The following is an 18,888-nucleotide window of genomic DNA, read 5'->3' on the forward strand; positions in this document are numbered from 1 at the left end:
CAGGGTCACAACATTTGTTTTGTTTTCTTATAATCTGTTTCATTTATAGAAACTAAGTAGGATTACTTTGTTTGGTTGCATATTCTAAATCAACTAAAATTAAACTAAGCGTCCATACTGAAATACATGAAGTAAAACAGGGCTGTCAAACTCATGTTAGTTCAGTTCCACATTTAGCCAAATTTGATCTGCAGTGGGCTGAACCAGTAAAATAATATCGGAATAATATATAGATAATGTCAAATCCAAACTTTCCTCTATGTTTTAGAGCAAAAAAAGTAAAATTTTGCGATGAAAATGTCTCCATCTACCAACTATCCTTTAAAACAATGTCAATAACATGAACAAACTGAAATTTCTGAAGAAAACTAAGTGCAGTTTTAACAGTATTGTGTCTCAGTTTATCATTGACACATGTGCATTGTAACTTACAGATCACAAACACATAAAACATGTAATAACAGGCAGAATATTAGTAAACTTGCACTTCAGACATTTCGAAATGTTTATATTTGTTCAAGTTATTTGTGTTTTTGTGAAATGCTAGTTTGTTTTAGTATAAATGCAGTAAAATGACATGAAAATGTTTACATTTACACAGAGAAAAATTTGGAGTTGTGAGTATTTATAGATTATTATGACAGTATTTTACTGATCTGACCCACTGGAGATTAAATTGGTCTGTATGTGGAACCTGATCTATTGCTTAATCTATTGGCCTTTTATGCTTTATTGTCTTATCTATTGTTTCTGTAAGCTCTTGGGACATGGTTTTGGCTGCTAAGGTGTTTTTATATTTCTTATGTTTATGACAAAAGTCGATGAAATGTAATTTCGTTCTGCACTGTATCCGTGTTGGTATTGTGTTTCAGTGACAATAAAGTGAACCTTGAATCTGAACCAAAATGATTAATATCTTCAGTGTAATTTTTGCATTTCACAAATTCATCCCGGGGACCAGACTGGACCCTTTGGTGGGCCAGATTTGGCCCGCGGGCCGCATGTTTGACACCTGTGAACTGAAAATGTCTAGTGATTCCAGCTCCTATACGCTCCTGTGATCATATTTAGTTGAAAGTGCATGTCAGTGTTGGTGGTCGATGACTATGGCCGTGTATTAATGTGAAATCTTTGGATCATTATGCACTGAAGTCCTGTTTTGAACTTCTGTCTGCATTTGTGAAAGAGTCGACAGTCAACCGCTCACTTGAACGTCTACGCTGACTCGTCAAATCCCCCATTAATTCAACCTAATTATGACATGAGCCCAAACACTAGTCATTTCTCATATGTCAGAGCTCCTGAGGTAAAACCAGGTCTTCCACAGGGTAAAATTCCACAGATTAGATTGTTGGTGTGATGTTATCAGCCCCGCCAATGAGAAGGGCTTGGGTTTCCGATTACAGCTGGCTTTGCACGCTACTAGTGTTTTTACAATGGCTGTAGGTTTTCATGTGGTGCGTGTGTGACTGGAGGGGGAAAAAAGTAGGTGAGAACACAGTCACGCAATGGTTTACTCATGTCAGAGGCTGGAAACAAGGGATTGCCAAAGTAAACACAGCAGACTTTTCAAACGTAGGCGTTTTAAACCACCAGGATGTGCAAGTCATGATGAGCCAACAGTTGTGTACAGATGAATAAATGAGAAATAAACTTTATGCAAAAGATAGGAAAGGGTGGAAATGGTGCTGGTGATGTCAGAAAACAATGAGATTATTCCTGTTTAGATGAATATGTGTAGACAGATACTGCACTGCAAAAAAGACCTGTTCAAAAATAAGAAAATTAAAGTCATTATTGGGTTAAAATGTCTTATGTCAAGTAAAATTATCTGTTAGTGCAGGAAGAAAATTACACTTATCAAGTTTTATTAAAACAAGAAAATATTATGCAAGGATTATAGAATGATATAATTCTTATTTTATCCTCCTGAGACCCAGAAAAGTGAACGATTTAGCTTTTTTACATTAAATAATTGTTTTGATTGGAAACTGCTAATGCAACAGTTTTTTCAGATAGATTTTTAAAATTATTTATTTATTTTTTAATGGAATGTCTTCTGCAATGGACAACATTTTTTAAGTCAAAGTAAGAAACCTTTGTCCCCTGCAGAGGACACTAATGCATCACTGGGTCTGAGGAGGATCAGCTGAACATACTTGTTTCAAGTTTTCATAGTAAGATTTTATTTCATCTATGGTATAAATAAATAAATAAATGAATAAATAAGTTCTTACACAGATGTAATGTATGCAAATATATGTATTTACAGGCAAAACTGCATAAAACAAAAATGTGTTGAGGGTAAACACTTCCTGTGTCCTCCATCCTCATCCTCCAACAGTGGAGCTGGTTTTATTAGAAATATTGTTCAAATTAGTTGTAATATCTCAGTGGGTAGAACAAGAGGAAAATACTGGAACAAGTCAAAGAATCTGAACAAGATTAAGACTGAATAAGTAAATAAATCTAAAAAATGATCTTTCAGATAAATCTTACAAATTCAAGTCAGTTTATGTACGTCACATATTCTTTTTGCAGTGTTCACACTGTAAATTAATTGGTTCTTACCAAAATAAAATTTAAAAAATCCCTTAGATTTAGAAGTGTTAGATAACTGATCTTGTTTCAGTAGTTAATTTCTTATTTGAAGTGTTCATCCATTTGTACACATGCTTATATGTAGATTTAATCTGAATTCAGTAAATCTTGTCCAGTGAACTTCTCTTTCTTCAAGGACAGATATTTGACTTGTTTAATACCTTTACCCCACACTGTTAAAAAAAACAAAAAAAAACCAGTATTATTCCGGCAGCAGGGGTGCCGAAAAAATACTGGAAAATAACAGAAAATAACCATCTCATAAAAATACGGTAATTTTCCATGATTAAAATACAGTTTTTTGCCCTAACTTTACATGAGATTTTGCATATTTTTTTTGACTTTTTAATGTTTAATAAAGAATATTTTCATGTATTAAAACAATCCAATTCCCTATAAATATATATATATATATATATATATATATATATATATATATATATATATATATATATACACACACATATATACATATATATATATAAATAATTTTCTATGAGACTCAGTTGTCCAATCCACTGATAAAAACTGTATTTGGACAGTTTATCAGTGCTTATACATGTTATACATTCACAAAAATACATTTATTCAACATTTTTGTTGTGAAACCTCCTGTAATTACACAAGATATTTGTCAATTAACAAACAAGTCTGGTTCAACTGACAGAACTAATACTTCTGTTATGGTTAATTGTCAGTAATTTTATCTCATTATATAGAAATGTATATATACAGGGTGGGGAAGCAAAATGTACAATATTTTGAGGCAGGGATTGAAAGACAGTGTATGACCAATTAGTTTATTGAAAGTCATGAGAATTTATTTGCCACAAGAAAATGTCCATAATAGAAAATGTTTTTATTCTATGTGTCCTCCTTCTTTCTCAATAACTGCCTTCACACGCTTCCTGAAACTTGCGCAAGTGTTCCTCAAATATTGGGGTGACAACTTCTCCCATTCTTCTTTAATAGTATCTTCCAGACTTTCTGGTAATAGTTTTGCTCATAGTCATTCTCTTCTTTCCATTATAAACAGTCTTTATGGACACTCCAACTATTTTGGAAATCTCCTTTGGTGTGACGAGTGCATTCAGCAAATCACACACTCTTTGACGTTTGCTTTCCTGATTACTCATATGGGCAAAAGTTTGTGAAAAGGTATGGATAATAGTGTTAGGTATGATTATGACATCAGTATATGTTTGGGTTCAAAACAACTGACGTAGTGTCTGCTGAGAAAAAACAACTAAATGTTCAGTGTACATTTTGCTTCCTCATCCTGTGTGTATGTATATATATATATATATATATATATATATATATATATATATATATATATATATATACACACATATATATATATATACATATACATATATATATATATATATATATATTTATTTATTTATTTATATATATATATACATATAAATCAAATTTTTTTTACAGTATTGAACTTTAAATTAACAGTTTAATCTCATAAATAGAAAATAAATATTTGTGAAATGATACATTTGCAAATGTATTTTAACTGTATTTTTCTGTGCAAAAAGAAAAATTTTCTTTTAAAAAATGTAAATTTTATGGTTATTCACAGTTACAGTTTTTTCATTTTATTTACATTTGACATGTAAAATCAGTCTATTTTTGTCATTTCATTGATATTTTCCTGTATCTTAAAAATACAGGAAAAATCTGTAAAATAAACAGTGAAAATTCTGTTAAATTACAGATTTTTTTTACTGTGCAGATGTAGTGTTTTTATCTGGTTTTTAGACACCCATTTTTTACAGTGTATACCATTGTATTATCCACCGTGCACCAGAATAAAGGAACGGACTGAGTTAAAAGAAACTAAGAAGTTCAGAGACAAACTTAGAATCCCAAACTTCCTACAAATTCCAGTGGGAATCTCTGCTCCCTTCTGTCCACCCGTGGTTATGTAAGAGCCCGCCTGGAAACACAGAGTAAACACACACACACACACACACACACACACACACACACACACACAGATGAACCCGCCTCTTAATAACAGCTGCCTCCTCCTTCTCCTCCTCCAGCTCCAGCTCCAGCTCCAGCTCCTGCTCCTGCTCCAGTCCAGCCTTCAGCTCACACAGACGAGGACATGAGGACCATAGAGCGGCTCACTTCACTGGGTCTGCTGGCCTGGTTCTGCTGCCTGAGTGCGGAGCCCGTTCAGGGGGGGAAGGTCCTGGTTATGCCTGTGGACGGGAGCCACTGGTTAAGCATGAAGATCCTGGTGAAGGAGCTGAGCCTCAGGGGACATGAGGTGGTGGTGCTGGTGCCTGAAAGCAGCCTGTTGATCCAAGGCTCGGACTCTTACAGGACTGAGGTGTTTACGGTGTCCTACAGCCAACAAGAACTGGATGCAAACTTTAATGAGCTCAGGAAGGGAATATTCGTCCCACCTAAATCCACTGATTTTCTTCTGGACATACAGCGTTTGATTGACTTCACCAACCTTCAGGTGAGAGGGTGTGAGAGTCTGCTGCACAATGAGGCGCTGATGAGTCAACTGAGAGCAGAGGGCTTCGACGTTCTGCTCACAGACCCCTTCCTCCCGTGTGGCTCCGTCCTGGCTCATCTGTTTTCCATTCCTGCCGTTTATTTCCTCCGTGGACTTCCATGTGGGTTGGACTTAAAGGCCAACCAGTGCCCCACTCCTCTGTCTTACATTCCTAAGTTTTACTCTGGGAATACACCTCAGATGAACTTCCCACAAAGAGTCAAGAACGTGTTCTTTTCTTTTGTGGAGTCCTACTTGTGTAAACTGCTTTATGCCAACTTTGATTATCTAGCCAGTAAATATTTAGAAGACGGTATGACTTACAAGGAGCTCATCAGCCACGGTGCCGTTTGGCTTCTTCGGTATGACTTTACCTTCGAGTGGCCCAGGCCGCTCATGCCCAACATGGTTTTAATCGGAGGTATCAACTGTGCAAAGAAAGGCCCTCTGCCAGCGGTGAGTACCAAAACAACAAACAGCTCACATGTGGGTTCAGTCGAGCCAAAACAAACTGTCTTTGTGTTAAAGTCAGGCTGGAGCAAATCCGTTACAACAGGGGTCTCAAAGTGGCGGCCCGGGGGTCAAATCCAGCCCACTGGACCATATTTTGTGTGTTTAGTGTTAGTGCGGCTCACACGTAGTTCTCAAACGCACCTTTTTATTGAGTCTTGCCACACTTTTAGTTTATTTATTTTGATCACTTATGGGCTACCATAGATAGGAGTGAAAGAAAATATCAGTTCTGCAATATATTGTGATATTTAATTTTGCAATACTTTATCCATATTAAAAACTACTGTAGCGATATTTTTAGGTATTTATTCAAATGCAGATATTGTGGAGGTTCATTTTTGTTTTTCTTTTGTGTTTATATTTTATTTCTTCTTATTTCACACTCTTTTATTCAATAATGTTGGTTCCTTTGTTTGGATTGAACTCAAATCCTGTTCTGATGTTCGTTGTGAACTAATAGAATCTGAACATTTGAACAGGATCTGAAACTGGAATGTCTGTAAAACAGAATTTCAGTTTGAACACAGGAACATTTGCTGATAGAACATTAGATCCTGTTGGGATCAAATACAAATGTGTTTAAGATTTGTGCAGATTTCTGCTGGAATCCAATTCTTCCAGGAAATGATCATTAAAAAAGAAACAAACAAAAAATTGTCTTTTTAACAGTATCATGATATATCCTGACATATCGTATGTTGATCCTAGTATTGTGATTTGTATCGTATCGCCAAATTCTTACCAATACACATCCCTAACCATAGATAGTCTCGTCACAGCTTCCGGCCGCATTTGTTGACAATGGTTGTCAAGCTAGCTAACCGCGAAGTACCCGGAGAAGTATGAATGTTAGTCACTTAGTTGAAGCATATTCTGTAGTGACACCGAGTGGATGGAAAACTATCTGCCATCATCCAGTTCAGTCATGTCTCTGTCAAAACATGCCGTGAAGAGAAAGGTTGGCAACGAGCACAGGCAACTTAAGGAAATGATTTGTTTGTGGAGCACAGAGGCACCGCTACGAGTCCCATCTGCACAGAGGAAGGTACGGTGTTTAAGGAACACAACGTCTGACGTCATGACTCAAATAGACATGCTGAGGAGTTTACAAAATACCAGGGAGAGGAGAGGAAGAACAGGGTCGACAATCTGAAAACATGTCTGTTGAGGAAACAAGATTTATTCAAGAAAGTAAACAAAGAGAATGAAGCAGCAGTGGAAGCAGCTACGAGGTGAAGGAGACGATTAGTAGGACCGGAAAGATGTTCAAAGAGGGACAGGTCATCAAAAAAGGCAGCATGTCCATGTCCAGCATGTCCATGTCCAGCATGTCCATGTCCAGCATGTTCATGTCCAGCATGTTCATGTCCAGCATGTCCATGTCCAGCATGTTCATGTCCAGCATGTTCATGTCCAGCATGTCCATGTCCAGCATGTCCACGTCCAGCATGTTCATGTCCAGCATGTCCACGTCCAGCATGTCCACGTCCAGCATGTTCACGTCCAGCATGTCCATGTCCAGCATGTTCATGTCCAGCATGTCCATGTCCAGCATGTTCATGTCCAGCATGTCCATGTCCAGCATGTCCACGTCCAGCATGTTCACGTCCAGCATGTCCATGTCCAGCATGTCCACGTCCAGCATGTTCATGTCCAGCATGTCCATGTCCAGCATGTCCATGTCCAGCATGTTCATGTCCAGCATGTTCATGTCCAGCATGTCCATGTCCAGCATGTCCATGTCCAGCATGTTCATGTCCAGCATGTCCATGTCCAGCATGTCCATGTCCAGCATGTTCATGTCCAGCATGTCCATGTCCAGCATGTTCATGTCCAGCATATCCATGTCCAGCATGTTCATGTCCAGCATGTCCATGTCCAGCATGTTCATGTCCAGCATGTCCCCTGAAGGGTTACAGTTGAGCTGCATAGAAGGGTCCCATTTGGGTTTGTCCACAGTTGCCATGGTGACCCCACATGTGTTTGCCCAGATCAGAATCAAAGATCTGAATATCTAATATTATTTATTCTTCACACTATTTATCCCATGATATTAATCTTTCATGTCATTTGCACTACTTAAATTGTATGTTTTACAAATATCTTAGTTTGCAGTACTTCTTATCTTCTAATGTAAATATCTGTGCCTTTTACTGATCTGTGTTGTCTGTCTGTAAATTCTTGCACTGAACCTGAGAGCTTTACCTCAGTTTCATTGGACTTGGTACAATGACAAGAAAGAGATTCAGATTCTGACTTTGATTTTGATTCTGATCTGGTCAAACACATGTGGGGTTACCACGGAAACCGCAGACAAACCCACATGGGACCCTTATATGCAGCCCAACTGTAACCCTTCTGGGGCCCACATGGACATGCTGACTGGGCTGTAACGAAAGCCTTTTATTGTGGAAGACTTAATGTGGCCCAACCTGACCCAGACTGGACCTCCAGCACCCCCCAGGGAAGCGGAGTTTGACACCCCTGAGTTAAACATTGACCTACAATGTCCAAAGTTCGAAAAGCACAAATGTCCACAGACGAGCATGAAGTTGAAACATAACCACATGACGCGGGCTGTTGTTAATAATCACAGGAAAACACAAACTCATAGAATGAACACCTGCGTCATTACTGGTGTCCAGATCTAGACACATAAACAGACATGGTGTTTCATTAGCCCTGGAGGGATTATTGTGATCATGTTTTGGTTTTTTTTCTCTCTCTCAACTCTTTAGGACTTGGAGGAGTTTGTGAACGGTTCTGGAGATGACGGCTTTATCGTCTTTACTTTGGGTTCGATGGTGTCCAACATGCCTGACAAAATAGCCAAACAGTTCTTCGATGCCTTTCGACAAATTCCTCAAAGGGTAACAGTCATTTGAATGGATTCAGTCATGTTTGTCTGTTTTCTTTTTTCATTTCATTTCATTTATTTCATTCATGGTTGTGCATTTCATCAGCAAACATGTAATAATCATCAAGTGAACAAACATGTACACACCCATGCTCGAAAAGGAGCAGGATGAAGAACATCTTATATTTCCTGCCCCCTTCTAACTAATAAAAGCCTTAATGGTTAGCCATACACACTAGGGTGGTCCAACAATCCTGGTAAAAAATACAGTTTCAGATCACCTCAGTTAGAACCCTGCATTAGGTTTTGGCATTCAAAAGATGATTTAGGAAAAAATTGGAAGAAAAAAGGAGATGTTTTAGAGGTTGCACAAGTTGCTGGAAGTTTCCTGGAAATGAACTAATTGTTCATTTTCAGCACAGACGAGCTGAGCTGTAAGAGAAGAGCAGAACTACCAAAACCAAGGTCTGAGGGATTCAGCTAGAAATGTATGGATAAAGTAAGACCGCCCACATCTGTGGAACTGGAGTAAATATATGGATGAAGTAACTCCGCCCACATCTGTGGTACTGGAGTAAATATATGGATGAAGTAACTCCGCCCACATCTGTGGTACTGGAGTAAATATATGGATGAAGTAACTCCGCCCACATCTGTGGTACTGGAGTAAATATATGGATGAAGTAACTCCGCCCACATCTGTGGAACTGGAGTAAATATATGGATGAAGTAACTCCGCCCACATCTGTGGAACTGGAGTAAATATATGGATGAAGTAACTCCGCCCACATCTGTGGTACTGGAGTGTAGAACTGGTTGTGGTCCATTCTGTGACTCCAGTGTGACACCAGAGCAGAAGCAGCTGATGGTCGACAACATGATGTTAAATGCAGGTTCTTTGGGTTCCACTAAAGCGTTGGAATGTCCTTAATCCATCAGATTCTGAAGGGAAGCAGATCAGGGCTTTTGTCCCCACCAGCACTATTGCACCTATTATTGCACATTCTGTATTTCACTTCACCCCCTCAGCTTTAGTTGAGCAGTCTTATGGCTGTTGGATAAAAACTCTTTCCAAATCTGTCCGTTTTGCACCTCAGGCTCCGGAAGCGTTTCCCTGAGGGCAGGAGGGAAAACAGTCTGTTGACGGGGTGGGAGGTGTCTCTAAGCTTTCTTTATACACTTTTTTCAGTTGGAATAGGTTTTTGCAGTCCTGCAGCTCATTAGAAAGAGCTGCCAATGTTTGGGGTTCTTCACATAGAACCCCAAACATTTACGCTTTAGCCAAAGGTCATGTGACTGTATGTGAGGTTTTTTTTCTTCATGTTGCAGAGTTTATTGTTCTGAGCACAAATAGGAAAAAAAAAACCTAATACAGCCTCATTTTAATCTGTTTATTGTTGTTAAGTAGTAGAATAATAAAGAAACAAGCCTCTAATTGGATTCTGAGATTATCATTTGAGTTCATTTTCTGAGCACAAATGGAAACATTAACTCTTTTCCCTTTAAATGTTGGATGGTGTTCGTTCAGTCGCTGCTCTGATGGCTGGTGTGACTTTAGTTTGGTCTGAATGTTTGGACCCCCCAGTCTGATCCAAACCAAACTGTTTTTCTGTGATTTCGTATCAAACTGAGCCAGATTCATTCTTCTACAGTGTGAAAGGGTGGCTTTTTAGAACAGTCACAGGAAGTTATGTAAGGCTACTGTGTTGAAAAGAAAACAGGAGAATGGTCGTTCAAAAGGCGCTGAGTTCACAACACGTCTACATCAGATTCATGTTTATAAAGAACACAAAGCACATGTAAATGACGGCGTCACTTTGATCCAAGAATTGCATTTTTTTTTTTTTTTACATTAGTCTCTTTTCCATTGGACATCTGCACAAAACTTTACTGATATTTACTAAATGTCCACAAAACAGAAGTGCGTAATGTTGGTTTTCCCATTAAGTCTCAAATGCATTGATTTATTTATTTGTTAATTATCGCGAAATGTCACGAGAAGTCATTCCAAAAACATGTACATAAATATCATATTGATTCACAGATATATTCATATTTGTCTCATAGCGCCCTCTAGGGCCTGGAAAATGTTTGCATTTCTCTGTTGTTGTGAATCTAGAATGCTCGTTACCCCTCTAATTCCTACTAAATTCTAAAACAATGTGGTTTCCTGCTGTGTCCACACAAACCCACACATTTGGGTTCAGCTCTTCTTCTTCTCTTGTTCTAACATCCATCAACATCTGTTTGTTTTGGTCATGTGACTCGAGTTGGACTCAAAGGTCTTTCTAGTACAGTTTTGTGTCATATGTCAATTTAACTACGTCTGAAAAACTGATAGACAAATTTTTATGCACAATTTATATTTATGTAATTTGAGGGTGAATGGAAAAGAGACTCTAGACCAGGGCTCTCAAACTCCTGTTCTTTCAGGTTCCACATTCAGCTCAATTAGATCTGCAGTGGGCCGGACCAGTAAAAAAGTAACAGAATAACCTAGAAATAATGACAACTGCAAATTTTTGTCTCTGTTTTAGTGCAAAAAAAAAAAAAAAATTAAATGTTGAAAACACTTACTTTTATAAACTATCCAAAAAAGTGAATAACCTGAAAAAAATGAAATTGAGATTAAAAACCTTTATTTCAAGTACAATTTTCTCAGTCTTCTTCCTCCACTTCTCATTAGTCCATGTGCATTCTGGATCAGATCTCCAAAGACACTAAACACTGAGGAACAGGAAGAAAAGAGTTCAAACTGGACTGAATTTAATACAGACATTTCAGGTTGGACACATTTGTTCAGGTTAGTCACATTTTATTGGTACAGGAGAGTTTGGAAATGGAAATATTTCCATAATTTAATGTTATTTTTTTGCACTAAAACAAAGACAAAAAATGAAGTTCGTATTCTTTATAGACATAATGTCATTATTTTTTTCCCATCAAACCCAGTAGTAAATCTGCAGTCATTGTTTTGTGTGGGTTCTTCTGCTGTTCTTATTTGACTGTAGATCAGATTGGTCTGGATGTGGAACCCACACTAAAATGAGTTCCACAGCCTGGACTGTGGAATTTATACACTGTGTAAATTCATCCCAGGGGTCGGATTGGAACCTTTGGGGGGACGCATTTGGGCCCCGGGACACATGTTTGACAGCCCTGGTTTAGACACTTTAGCCACAGATTTTCCCCCTCAGAGCTGAAGTCCTTCTCAGATCGGGTAAACACACACTGTTCATGACACGGAGGTGGGATTATATGTTTCAGGTTGTGTGGAGATACACTGGAGTTCCACCTACAGACGTACCGGAGAACGTCCGGCTCATGAAGTGGTTACCTCAGAACGACCTCCTGGGTACGTGACGTTTGACTCCGAAGAACGTGCGATGTACTTCTGTCGTAAAGCACATCATTCAAAGTATATTAACATCTGATAAATACTTACAGCAGTGGTTTCCAACCTTTGTTTACTCCTGACCCCATTTTAACATCACAAATTTCTGGCGACCCCAGACATTCAAAACAGAGACTTTTTTTTTTTTTTTTTGCTAAAATGAATTTCTTTTTGATCATGAAATAATTTACTATACTATGTTGCAGCTAAACATTAAATTTAGAGGACATTTAGGCTTTTTAATGTGATTTTCTTTGGTCAGGATCTGTCCAGTCAGTCCAGCTGTGATTTACAAGGAGGACAATTAATACTGAACAAACAAGAACTGAAACTATGAATTATGAAAGAGCTGCAGCATCTGAAACTGACCACAATGAACATTTGACACAAACAGAGCCACAGTGCTGCAGTTTCACAACCACAGTTTGTCTGGTATGGATTGGGATTGGCTCTGTTAACACAGATTTTTATTAGTAAGGTTTTTTTTTTTAAATTATTTTGTTTTATCAATTACTAGAAATTTCAGGCGACCCCATTTGAATTCCCAGCGACCCCATGAGGGGTCATGACCCCAAGGTTGAAAAACACTGACTTATAGAGACAAAGCAAAGAGTGGAGCCTTTATTTACTGAATGGAGTTAGAGATAGAACAAAATAAGGTCATGTCTACGTCCACAGTACTGAGGTAATAAATATGGGTGTTTCTATGTCCACAGAGCCAATCAGATGTTCTTATTTGTCCTGTTCCAATCAGCAGTAAGGACATGTTGTTGTCCCAGATCCAATCATGGACACTGTTCCATCAACTCATTGTCCTCTTGTGTCCACAGTACTGTGTTCATATAAGGAGTATACGCCCCCCCCCCCCTCCTCCGTACATACCACAACCACATTATGTCAGTCCACTACAAGGTTATTATCGTTAATGAAAACTAACAAAATGACTAGAATTGAAAGAACATTTTCATTAACTGAAATAAATAAAAACTATAACTAAAAGAAAAAAACCATAACTAACTGAAACTGCATTGTGTGTTTACAAAACTAACTAAAACGGATAAAAATTATGGATAAAATTCCCTTCATTTTCGTCTTTGCCAATGTCAGATTGATACGAAAATGATTTATTTCGCTCTAGCAATTTTCTGTGCTGTCACCATCCGACACTTTTTGCTCCATCACTTGTGTTCACTTGTGGTTTCCAGTCGTCTTCTGGTCCCCACTCTACCTGGAAACATGGAGACTAAAGCAGCAGAGTCCTGTCTGGGATTGATTTGAATAGGAGCACAGAGAAGAAGAGAAAAGAGACCACTGAACTACAACTGAACTACAACTGAACTACAACTGAACTACAACTGAACTACAACTGAACTACAACTAAACTAAAACTAAACTACAACTAAGCATTTAGAAAATAATGAAAACTAATAAAAACTATCAAACCTGCTCTAAAAACTAGTTAAAACGAACTGAATTAGATAAAAAAAAAAAAAGTCAAAACTAAATAAAACTAAACTATAATGAAAAATCCAAAACTATTAGAACCTTGGTCCACTACAGTTTCCTGTGGTTTGGGCCTTTGGTCACATGACACCGGCATTGTCGGTGCCTGAAACGGTATTTTTTGTCGAACGGGTCCCAGAGCGTAAACATGTCCCAGCTCCGCCCCCCGGTGTTGGCATACGGATAGGACCAACACCACCGTATGGAAACCATGACGACCATAGGACCATGTGACCATGTTGAGCATTAGAACCCCGCCTTCACCCATGAGGAGATGGGCTCCAACGACCCCCGTGACCCTAGTGAGGACAAAGCAGGTTCAGATGATGAATGAAGGTTCTAAATCACTTTAGAAATAAAGGGTTAAATAGTCAGAAGAAGTCCTTTGGGCTCTGACACAGAAGTAGCTCTGGGACTGTATGGGTTAAAACACAGGCGTCAAACATGTGGCCCGGGGGCCAAAACTGGCCCTCCAAAGGGTCCAATCTGGCCCCAGGGATGAATCTGTGAAATGTAAAAATTTCACTGAAGATATAAACAATTCAGATGTTAAAATAAGTTTAGGTCAATTCAATGTGAAGTGGGTCAGACCAGTAAAATACTGTCAGAATAACCTATAAATAACAAGTCTTCAGAGAACTCAGAGCTCCTCCTTCCCCCTGAACGCTGTGCATGTGTGGATCGACTCCTTCTGTTTAAATCCAACAGTTTCCAGGTTGTTCCATACACAGAAACAGTTGAATCTGGTCCCAGTCATGTGTCTGTCCAATTAGATTCAATTCACATCAATATTAGTTGAGTTCTAATTTTAAATGTGTGGGAAATGGGATTTTCAGTGTTCAGTGTAAATGTCCACAGAGTCCACATTCCACAGTGGATGTGGACAGTTTAGTTCCACATACAAGAGATTGTTCTAAGCTACAGGTGGATCCAACTGGAGGAGAATCGGAGTCGTTTGGAATTTTTTGTGAATTTTAGAAAATGTCTCCATGATGACAGATGGAAAACTGTAGATGTTGTGACCTTGCTGTGACCTTGAACTTTGTCCTACTGGGACCAAAATGTAATGGGTTGGTTCCAGGGCCTAGGCCTATCTGTGGGGAAGATCTGGGAAAGATGGGGGGAAGAGTTTGACACTAAAGATGCTAAAAAACAAACAAACACACAAAGTGATCACAAGACCTCCTGGCAGGGTAATGAAAACTGCAAATTTTCCTCTTTGTTTTAGTGTAAAAAAAAAAAAAAAAGTATAATTTCACAAAAATGTTGACATTTACAGACTAGCCTTTTACAAAAACTGTGAACAACCTGAAATGTCTTCAGAGAAGTCTGGAATTGGACCAATATTCTGCCTGTTACTAAATGTTTTGTGTATTTGTAGATCCACTGTGATCTGTACGTTGTGATGCACATATATAAATGAATAAACTAAGGCCTAATATTGTTAAAATTACACTTCTTTTTCTTAAGAATTCTCAGGTTCATATTTGTTCATGTTATGTTCAAGTACGGTTCGTTGATGGAAACATTTTCATTAGGCGACAGAATTTAAATTTTTTCACTCAAAAGCATACAGAAAACTTTGGAGTTGACATTATTTCCATGTTCTCATCCTGTTATTTGTGTTATTTGACCGGTCCGGTCCACTTTGGCTCATATAAGGCTGTATGTGGAACTGAACTAACAGGAGTTTGACAGCCCTGGGTTAAAACATCCAAAAGATCATCACTAACACTGGTCATAAGTTCTGAACAGATTCTTCCTGTTTCCTCAGCTCATCCCAAAGCTCAGATCTTCTTCACTCATGGAGGTACTCATGGTGTGTATGAGGGCATCTGTAACGCTGTTCCCATGGTGATGTTCCCACTGTTTGGAGACCAGGGAGACAATGTGCATCGCATGGTGGCCCGAGGAGTCGCAGAAAAGCTGAGTATGCTGGAGGTGACCAGTGAAACGGTGGTGGCTACGATAAGGAAGCTCATCAACGACAAAAGGTACGACAGTGGACACTAGGGCTGCAGCTATCGAATATTTTTGTATTCGAGTATTCTGCTGAAAATTCCTTCGATGAATCAAGTAATTGGATAAAACTTATTTTTGCTTGGTTAAAGAGCAATTATACATACACAAGAGGAAATAAGGTATTTCACATAATAATGAAGGACCAATTGGTTTCCTTTTTTTTTTGATAATTAACAGTTTTATTTGTTACATTCATATTGTGCAAACGCAACAAAATGTATTTTCTTGACTAGAAACATTTCCAGAGGGGCAATTGCAAATACAAATAAAAATAAATAAAATTTAATTTTCTACTTAGTGTTCAACATGGTATTTCTTGTAAGTATCAAAAATATAAGGCATTAATAAATTTTAAAAAAGGCATAAACGTTGCCTTTTTGTTGTGCAACTGAACTTTGGCAGCTGAAAGTTTCAGAATTTACAATTTAGACATAACAGGAATGTGATGTGGCATAAAAGAGACAAGAACATTTGAACAGAACTGTGGACGAGTCCATGCATGAACAGTTTGACACATTTCTGCGAAATTCAGGAGAATCAAGACAATGCCCCCCCCACCTTATCTGTCTGTCTCATAACCTATAACCCCACCCCCGCCGTTTCAATTTAGTAAAAAGTAGTTGGATTTTGCCAAAATTTGGCCGTGACAAGGTAAGAGAAAACTTTCACCAACCCCTGCACCATTTTGTTCGTGCTTTTGGGAAATGAACCGTGCAGATCACAGCTCACTGCCCATATCTCTGCTTGTGAAAATCGTACTAAACTATACACATCCGACAGTTCCATAATGAACACAAACCTAACCCTCTGCAGGGCTAACGTTATGTTAGTATGGTGTATTGACGTTAATCTCACTGATTTGTGCTACGTTAATTCTGTTTTCTCTGGGGTCCTCCGCTCCCTTCTGGGGGTCTTCAGAGTAGATGCTCCATCACAGATGTGCTGTTGTTTTACGGACAGTGTTACAACAGATACATGTCACAGTGTTTACCTGCTGTTCAGTCTGAAATGCTTCCACACTTTCAACATTTTCTGTCCTTTTTATTGTGTTTTTTTGTCTTTCGTCATCATTGTTGTATTCACTCACCTCTTCTATCTTCCTGCTGCTTCATCCAAACACTTCCGCGTCCTCTGTCGTCTTCCTTTGCGTCAGTAACATAAGCACGTTGTGACACATGAAATAGTCCGTGCGAAATGCCGTGCTTTGAGCTTTACAAGTAAATAAGCGATTCCTCGAGGCAGAGAAAATTCCTCGATCATTTTTTGTAATCAAGGTACTCGAATTCCTCGAGGAATTGTTTCACCCCTAGTGGACACCGTAAAGAACGGAGATGCAGTGAACGTCCTGAAGCCTCATTGTGTCTGACATGTGTCCTTCTGTTTGTCCTGGGGTTTCCTGTGTAGTTACAAACAGAAGATGGTGCAGTTGTCTCAGATCCACCTGGACCGTCCTCTTCAGCCTTTGGACTTGGCTGTTTTCTGGACCGAGTTCGTCATGAAACACAAAGGAGCTGCACATCTGAGGGTGGCTGCTCATGACCTGAACTGGATCCAGTACCACAGCCTGGACGTCCTGGGCTTTTTAGCCCTGGTTCTGATCACTGTTCTGGTTCTGACGCTAAAATGCTGCTGGTTCTGCACCCGGAGCTGTTTCAGAAAGAGGACAGAGAAGAAGAAGACCCAGTAGTTCATCTAATGTGTGGGCGGCCACGGCTCTGCAGGGAAACCCAAGGGTTGGCGGTTCGAGTCCCGCTCTGTCCTAGTCAGTCTGTTGTGTCCTTGGGCAAGACACTTCACCCTCCAGTGTCACTCACACTGGTGTACGAATGTGTATGAATGTTGAGTGGTGGGAGGGGCTGTAGGTGTGGACTGGCAGCCACGCTTCTGTCAGTCTGACCCAGGGTCAGGGTTAGGGTCCCAGGGTTAGGGTTCGGGTCCCAGGGTTAGGGTTCGGGTCCCAGGGTTAGGGTCCCAGGGTCAGGGTTAGGGTCCCAGGGTTAGGGTCCCAGAGTCAGGGTTAGGGTCCCAGGGTTAGGGTTCGGGTCCCAGGGTTAGGGTTAGGGTCCCAGGGTTAGGGTTAGGGTCCCAGGGTCAGGGTTAGGGTCCCAGGGTTAGGGTTAGGGTCCCATGGTTAGGGTCCCAGAGTTAGAGTTAGGGTCCCAGGGTTAGGGTTCGGGTCCCAGGGTTAGGGTCCCAGGGTCAGGGTTAGGGTCCCAGGGTTAGGGTTAGGGTCCCAGGGTCAGGGTTAGGGTCCCAGGGTTAGGGTTAGGGTCCCATGGTTAGGGTCCCAGAGTTAGGGTTAGGGTCCCAGGGTTAGGGTTCGGGTCCCAGGGTTAGGGTCCCAGGGTCAGGGTTAGGGTCCCAGGGTTAGGGTTCGGGTCCCAGGGTCAGGGTTAGGGTCCCAGGGTTAGGGTTCGGGTCCCAGGGTTAGGGTCCCAGGGTCAGGGTTAGGGTCCCAGGGTTAGGGTTCGGGTCCCAGGGTTAGGGTTAGGGTCCCAGGGTTAGGGTCCCAGGGTCAGGGTTAGGGTCCCAGGGTTAGGGTTCGGGTCCCAGGGTTAGGGTTAGGGTCCCAGGGTTAGGGTTAGGGTCCCAGGGTCAGGGTTAGGGTCCCAGGGTTAGGGTTAGGGTCCCATGGTTAGGGTCCCAGAGTTAGGGTTAGGGTCCCAGGGTTAGGGTTCAGGTCCCAGGGTTAGGGTCCCAGGGTCAGGGTTAGGGTCCCAGGGTTAGGGTTAGGGTCCCAGGGTCAGGGTTAGGGTCCCAGGGTTAGGGTCCCATGGTTAGGGTTCGGGTCCCAGGGTTAGGGTCCCAGGGTCAGGGTTAGGGTCCCAGGGTTAGGGTCCCAGGGTTAGGGTTCGGGTCCCAGGGTTAGGGTTAGGGTCCCAGGGTCAGGGTTAGGGTCCCAGGGTTAGGGTTAGGGTCCCATGGTTAGGGTTAGGGTCCCAGGGTCAGGGTTAGGGTCCCAGAGTTAGGGTTAGGGTCCCAGAGTTAGGGTTAGGGTCCCAGAGTTAGGGTTAGGGTCCCAGAGTTAGGGTTAGGGTCCCAGGGTTAGGGTTAGGGTCCCAGGGTCAGGGTTAGGGTCCCAGAGTTAGGGTTAGGGTCCCAGAGTTAGGGTTAGGGTCCCAGGGTTAGGGTTAGGGTCCCAGGGTTAGGGTTAGGGTCCCAGGGTTAGGGTTAGGGTCCCAGGGTTAGGGTTAGGGTCCCAGGGTCAGGGTTAGGGTTAGGGTCCCAGGGTTAGGGTTAGGGTCCCAGGGTTAGGGTTAGGGTCCCATGGTTAGGGTTAGGGTCCCAGGGTTAGGGTCCCAGGGTCAGGGTTAGGGTCCCAGGGTTAGGGTTCGGGTCCCAGGGTTAGGGTTCGGGTCCCAGGGTTAGGGTCCCAGGGTCAGGGTGAGGGTCCCAGGGTTAGGGTTCGGGTCCCAGGGTTAGGGTCCCAGGGTCAGGGTTAGGGTCCCAGGGTTAGGGTTCGGGTCC

At 40.9% G+C, this 18,888-nt stretch overlaps 1 protein-coding gene across 2 annotated transcripts; it reads left to right on the forward strand.

Moving 5' to 3' along the window:
- Positions 1-4,658: 4,658 nt before the first annotated feature.
- LOC115412228 (UDP-glucuronosyltransferase-like) lies at positions 4,659-17,274 on the forward strand. 2 transcript variants are annotated; one of them, XM_030124608.1, is made up of 5 exons: positions 4,659-5,587; positions 8,383-8,514; positions 11,769-11,856; positions 15,173-15,392; positions 16,825-17,274. In XM_030124608.1, exons 1-5 carry the CDS (start codon positions 4,730-4,732, stop codon positions 17,105-17,107), a joined length of 1,581 nt encoding a protein of 526 aa, XP_029980468.1. In that variant the 5' UTR covers positions 4,659-4,729; the 3' UTR covers positions 17,108-17,274. The 2 variants fall into 2 exon arrangements, with proteins under 2 accessions (XP_029980468.1, XP_029980469.1); XM_030124609.1 differs by lacking the exon at positions 8,383-8,514.
- Positions 17,275-18,888: the final 1,614 nt, after the last annotated feature.

This window comes from Sphaeramia orbicularis, chromosome 21 (genome assembly GCF_902148855.1).
Source record: "Sphaeramia orbicularis chromosome 21, fSphaOr1.1, whole genome shotgun sequence".
In the NCBI taxonomy this organism is placed as follows: domain Eukaryota; kingdom Metazoa; phylum Chordata; class Actinopteri; order Kurtiformes; family Apogonidae; genus Sphaeramia; species Sphaeramia orbicularis.

Excerpts from the sequence above, each read along its gene's own strand:
- LOC115412228 (XM_030124608.1), top strand. The coding sequence starts at position 4,730 with ATGAGGACCATAGAGCGGCTCACTTCACTGGGTCTGCTGGCCTGGTTC. Across the intron at positions 5,588-8,382 it reads AGAAAGGCCCTCTGCCAGCG|GACTTGGAGGAGTTTGTGAA; the intron begins GTGAGTACCAAA and ends TCAACTCTTTAG. Across the intron at positions 11,857-15,172 it reads ACCTCAGAACGACCTCCTGG|CTCATCCCAAAGCTCAGATC; the intron begins GTACGTGACGTT and ends CTGTTTCCTCAG.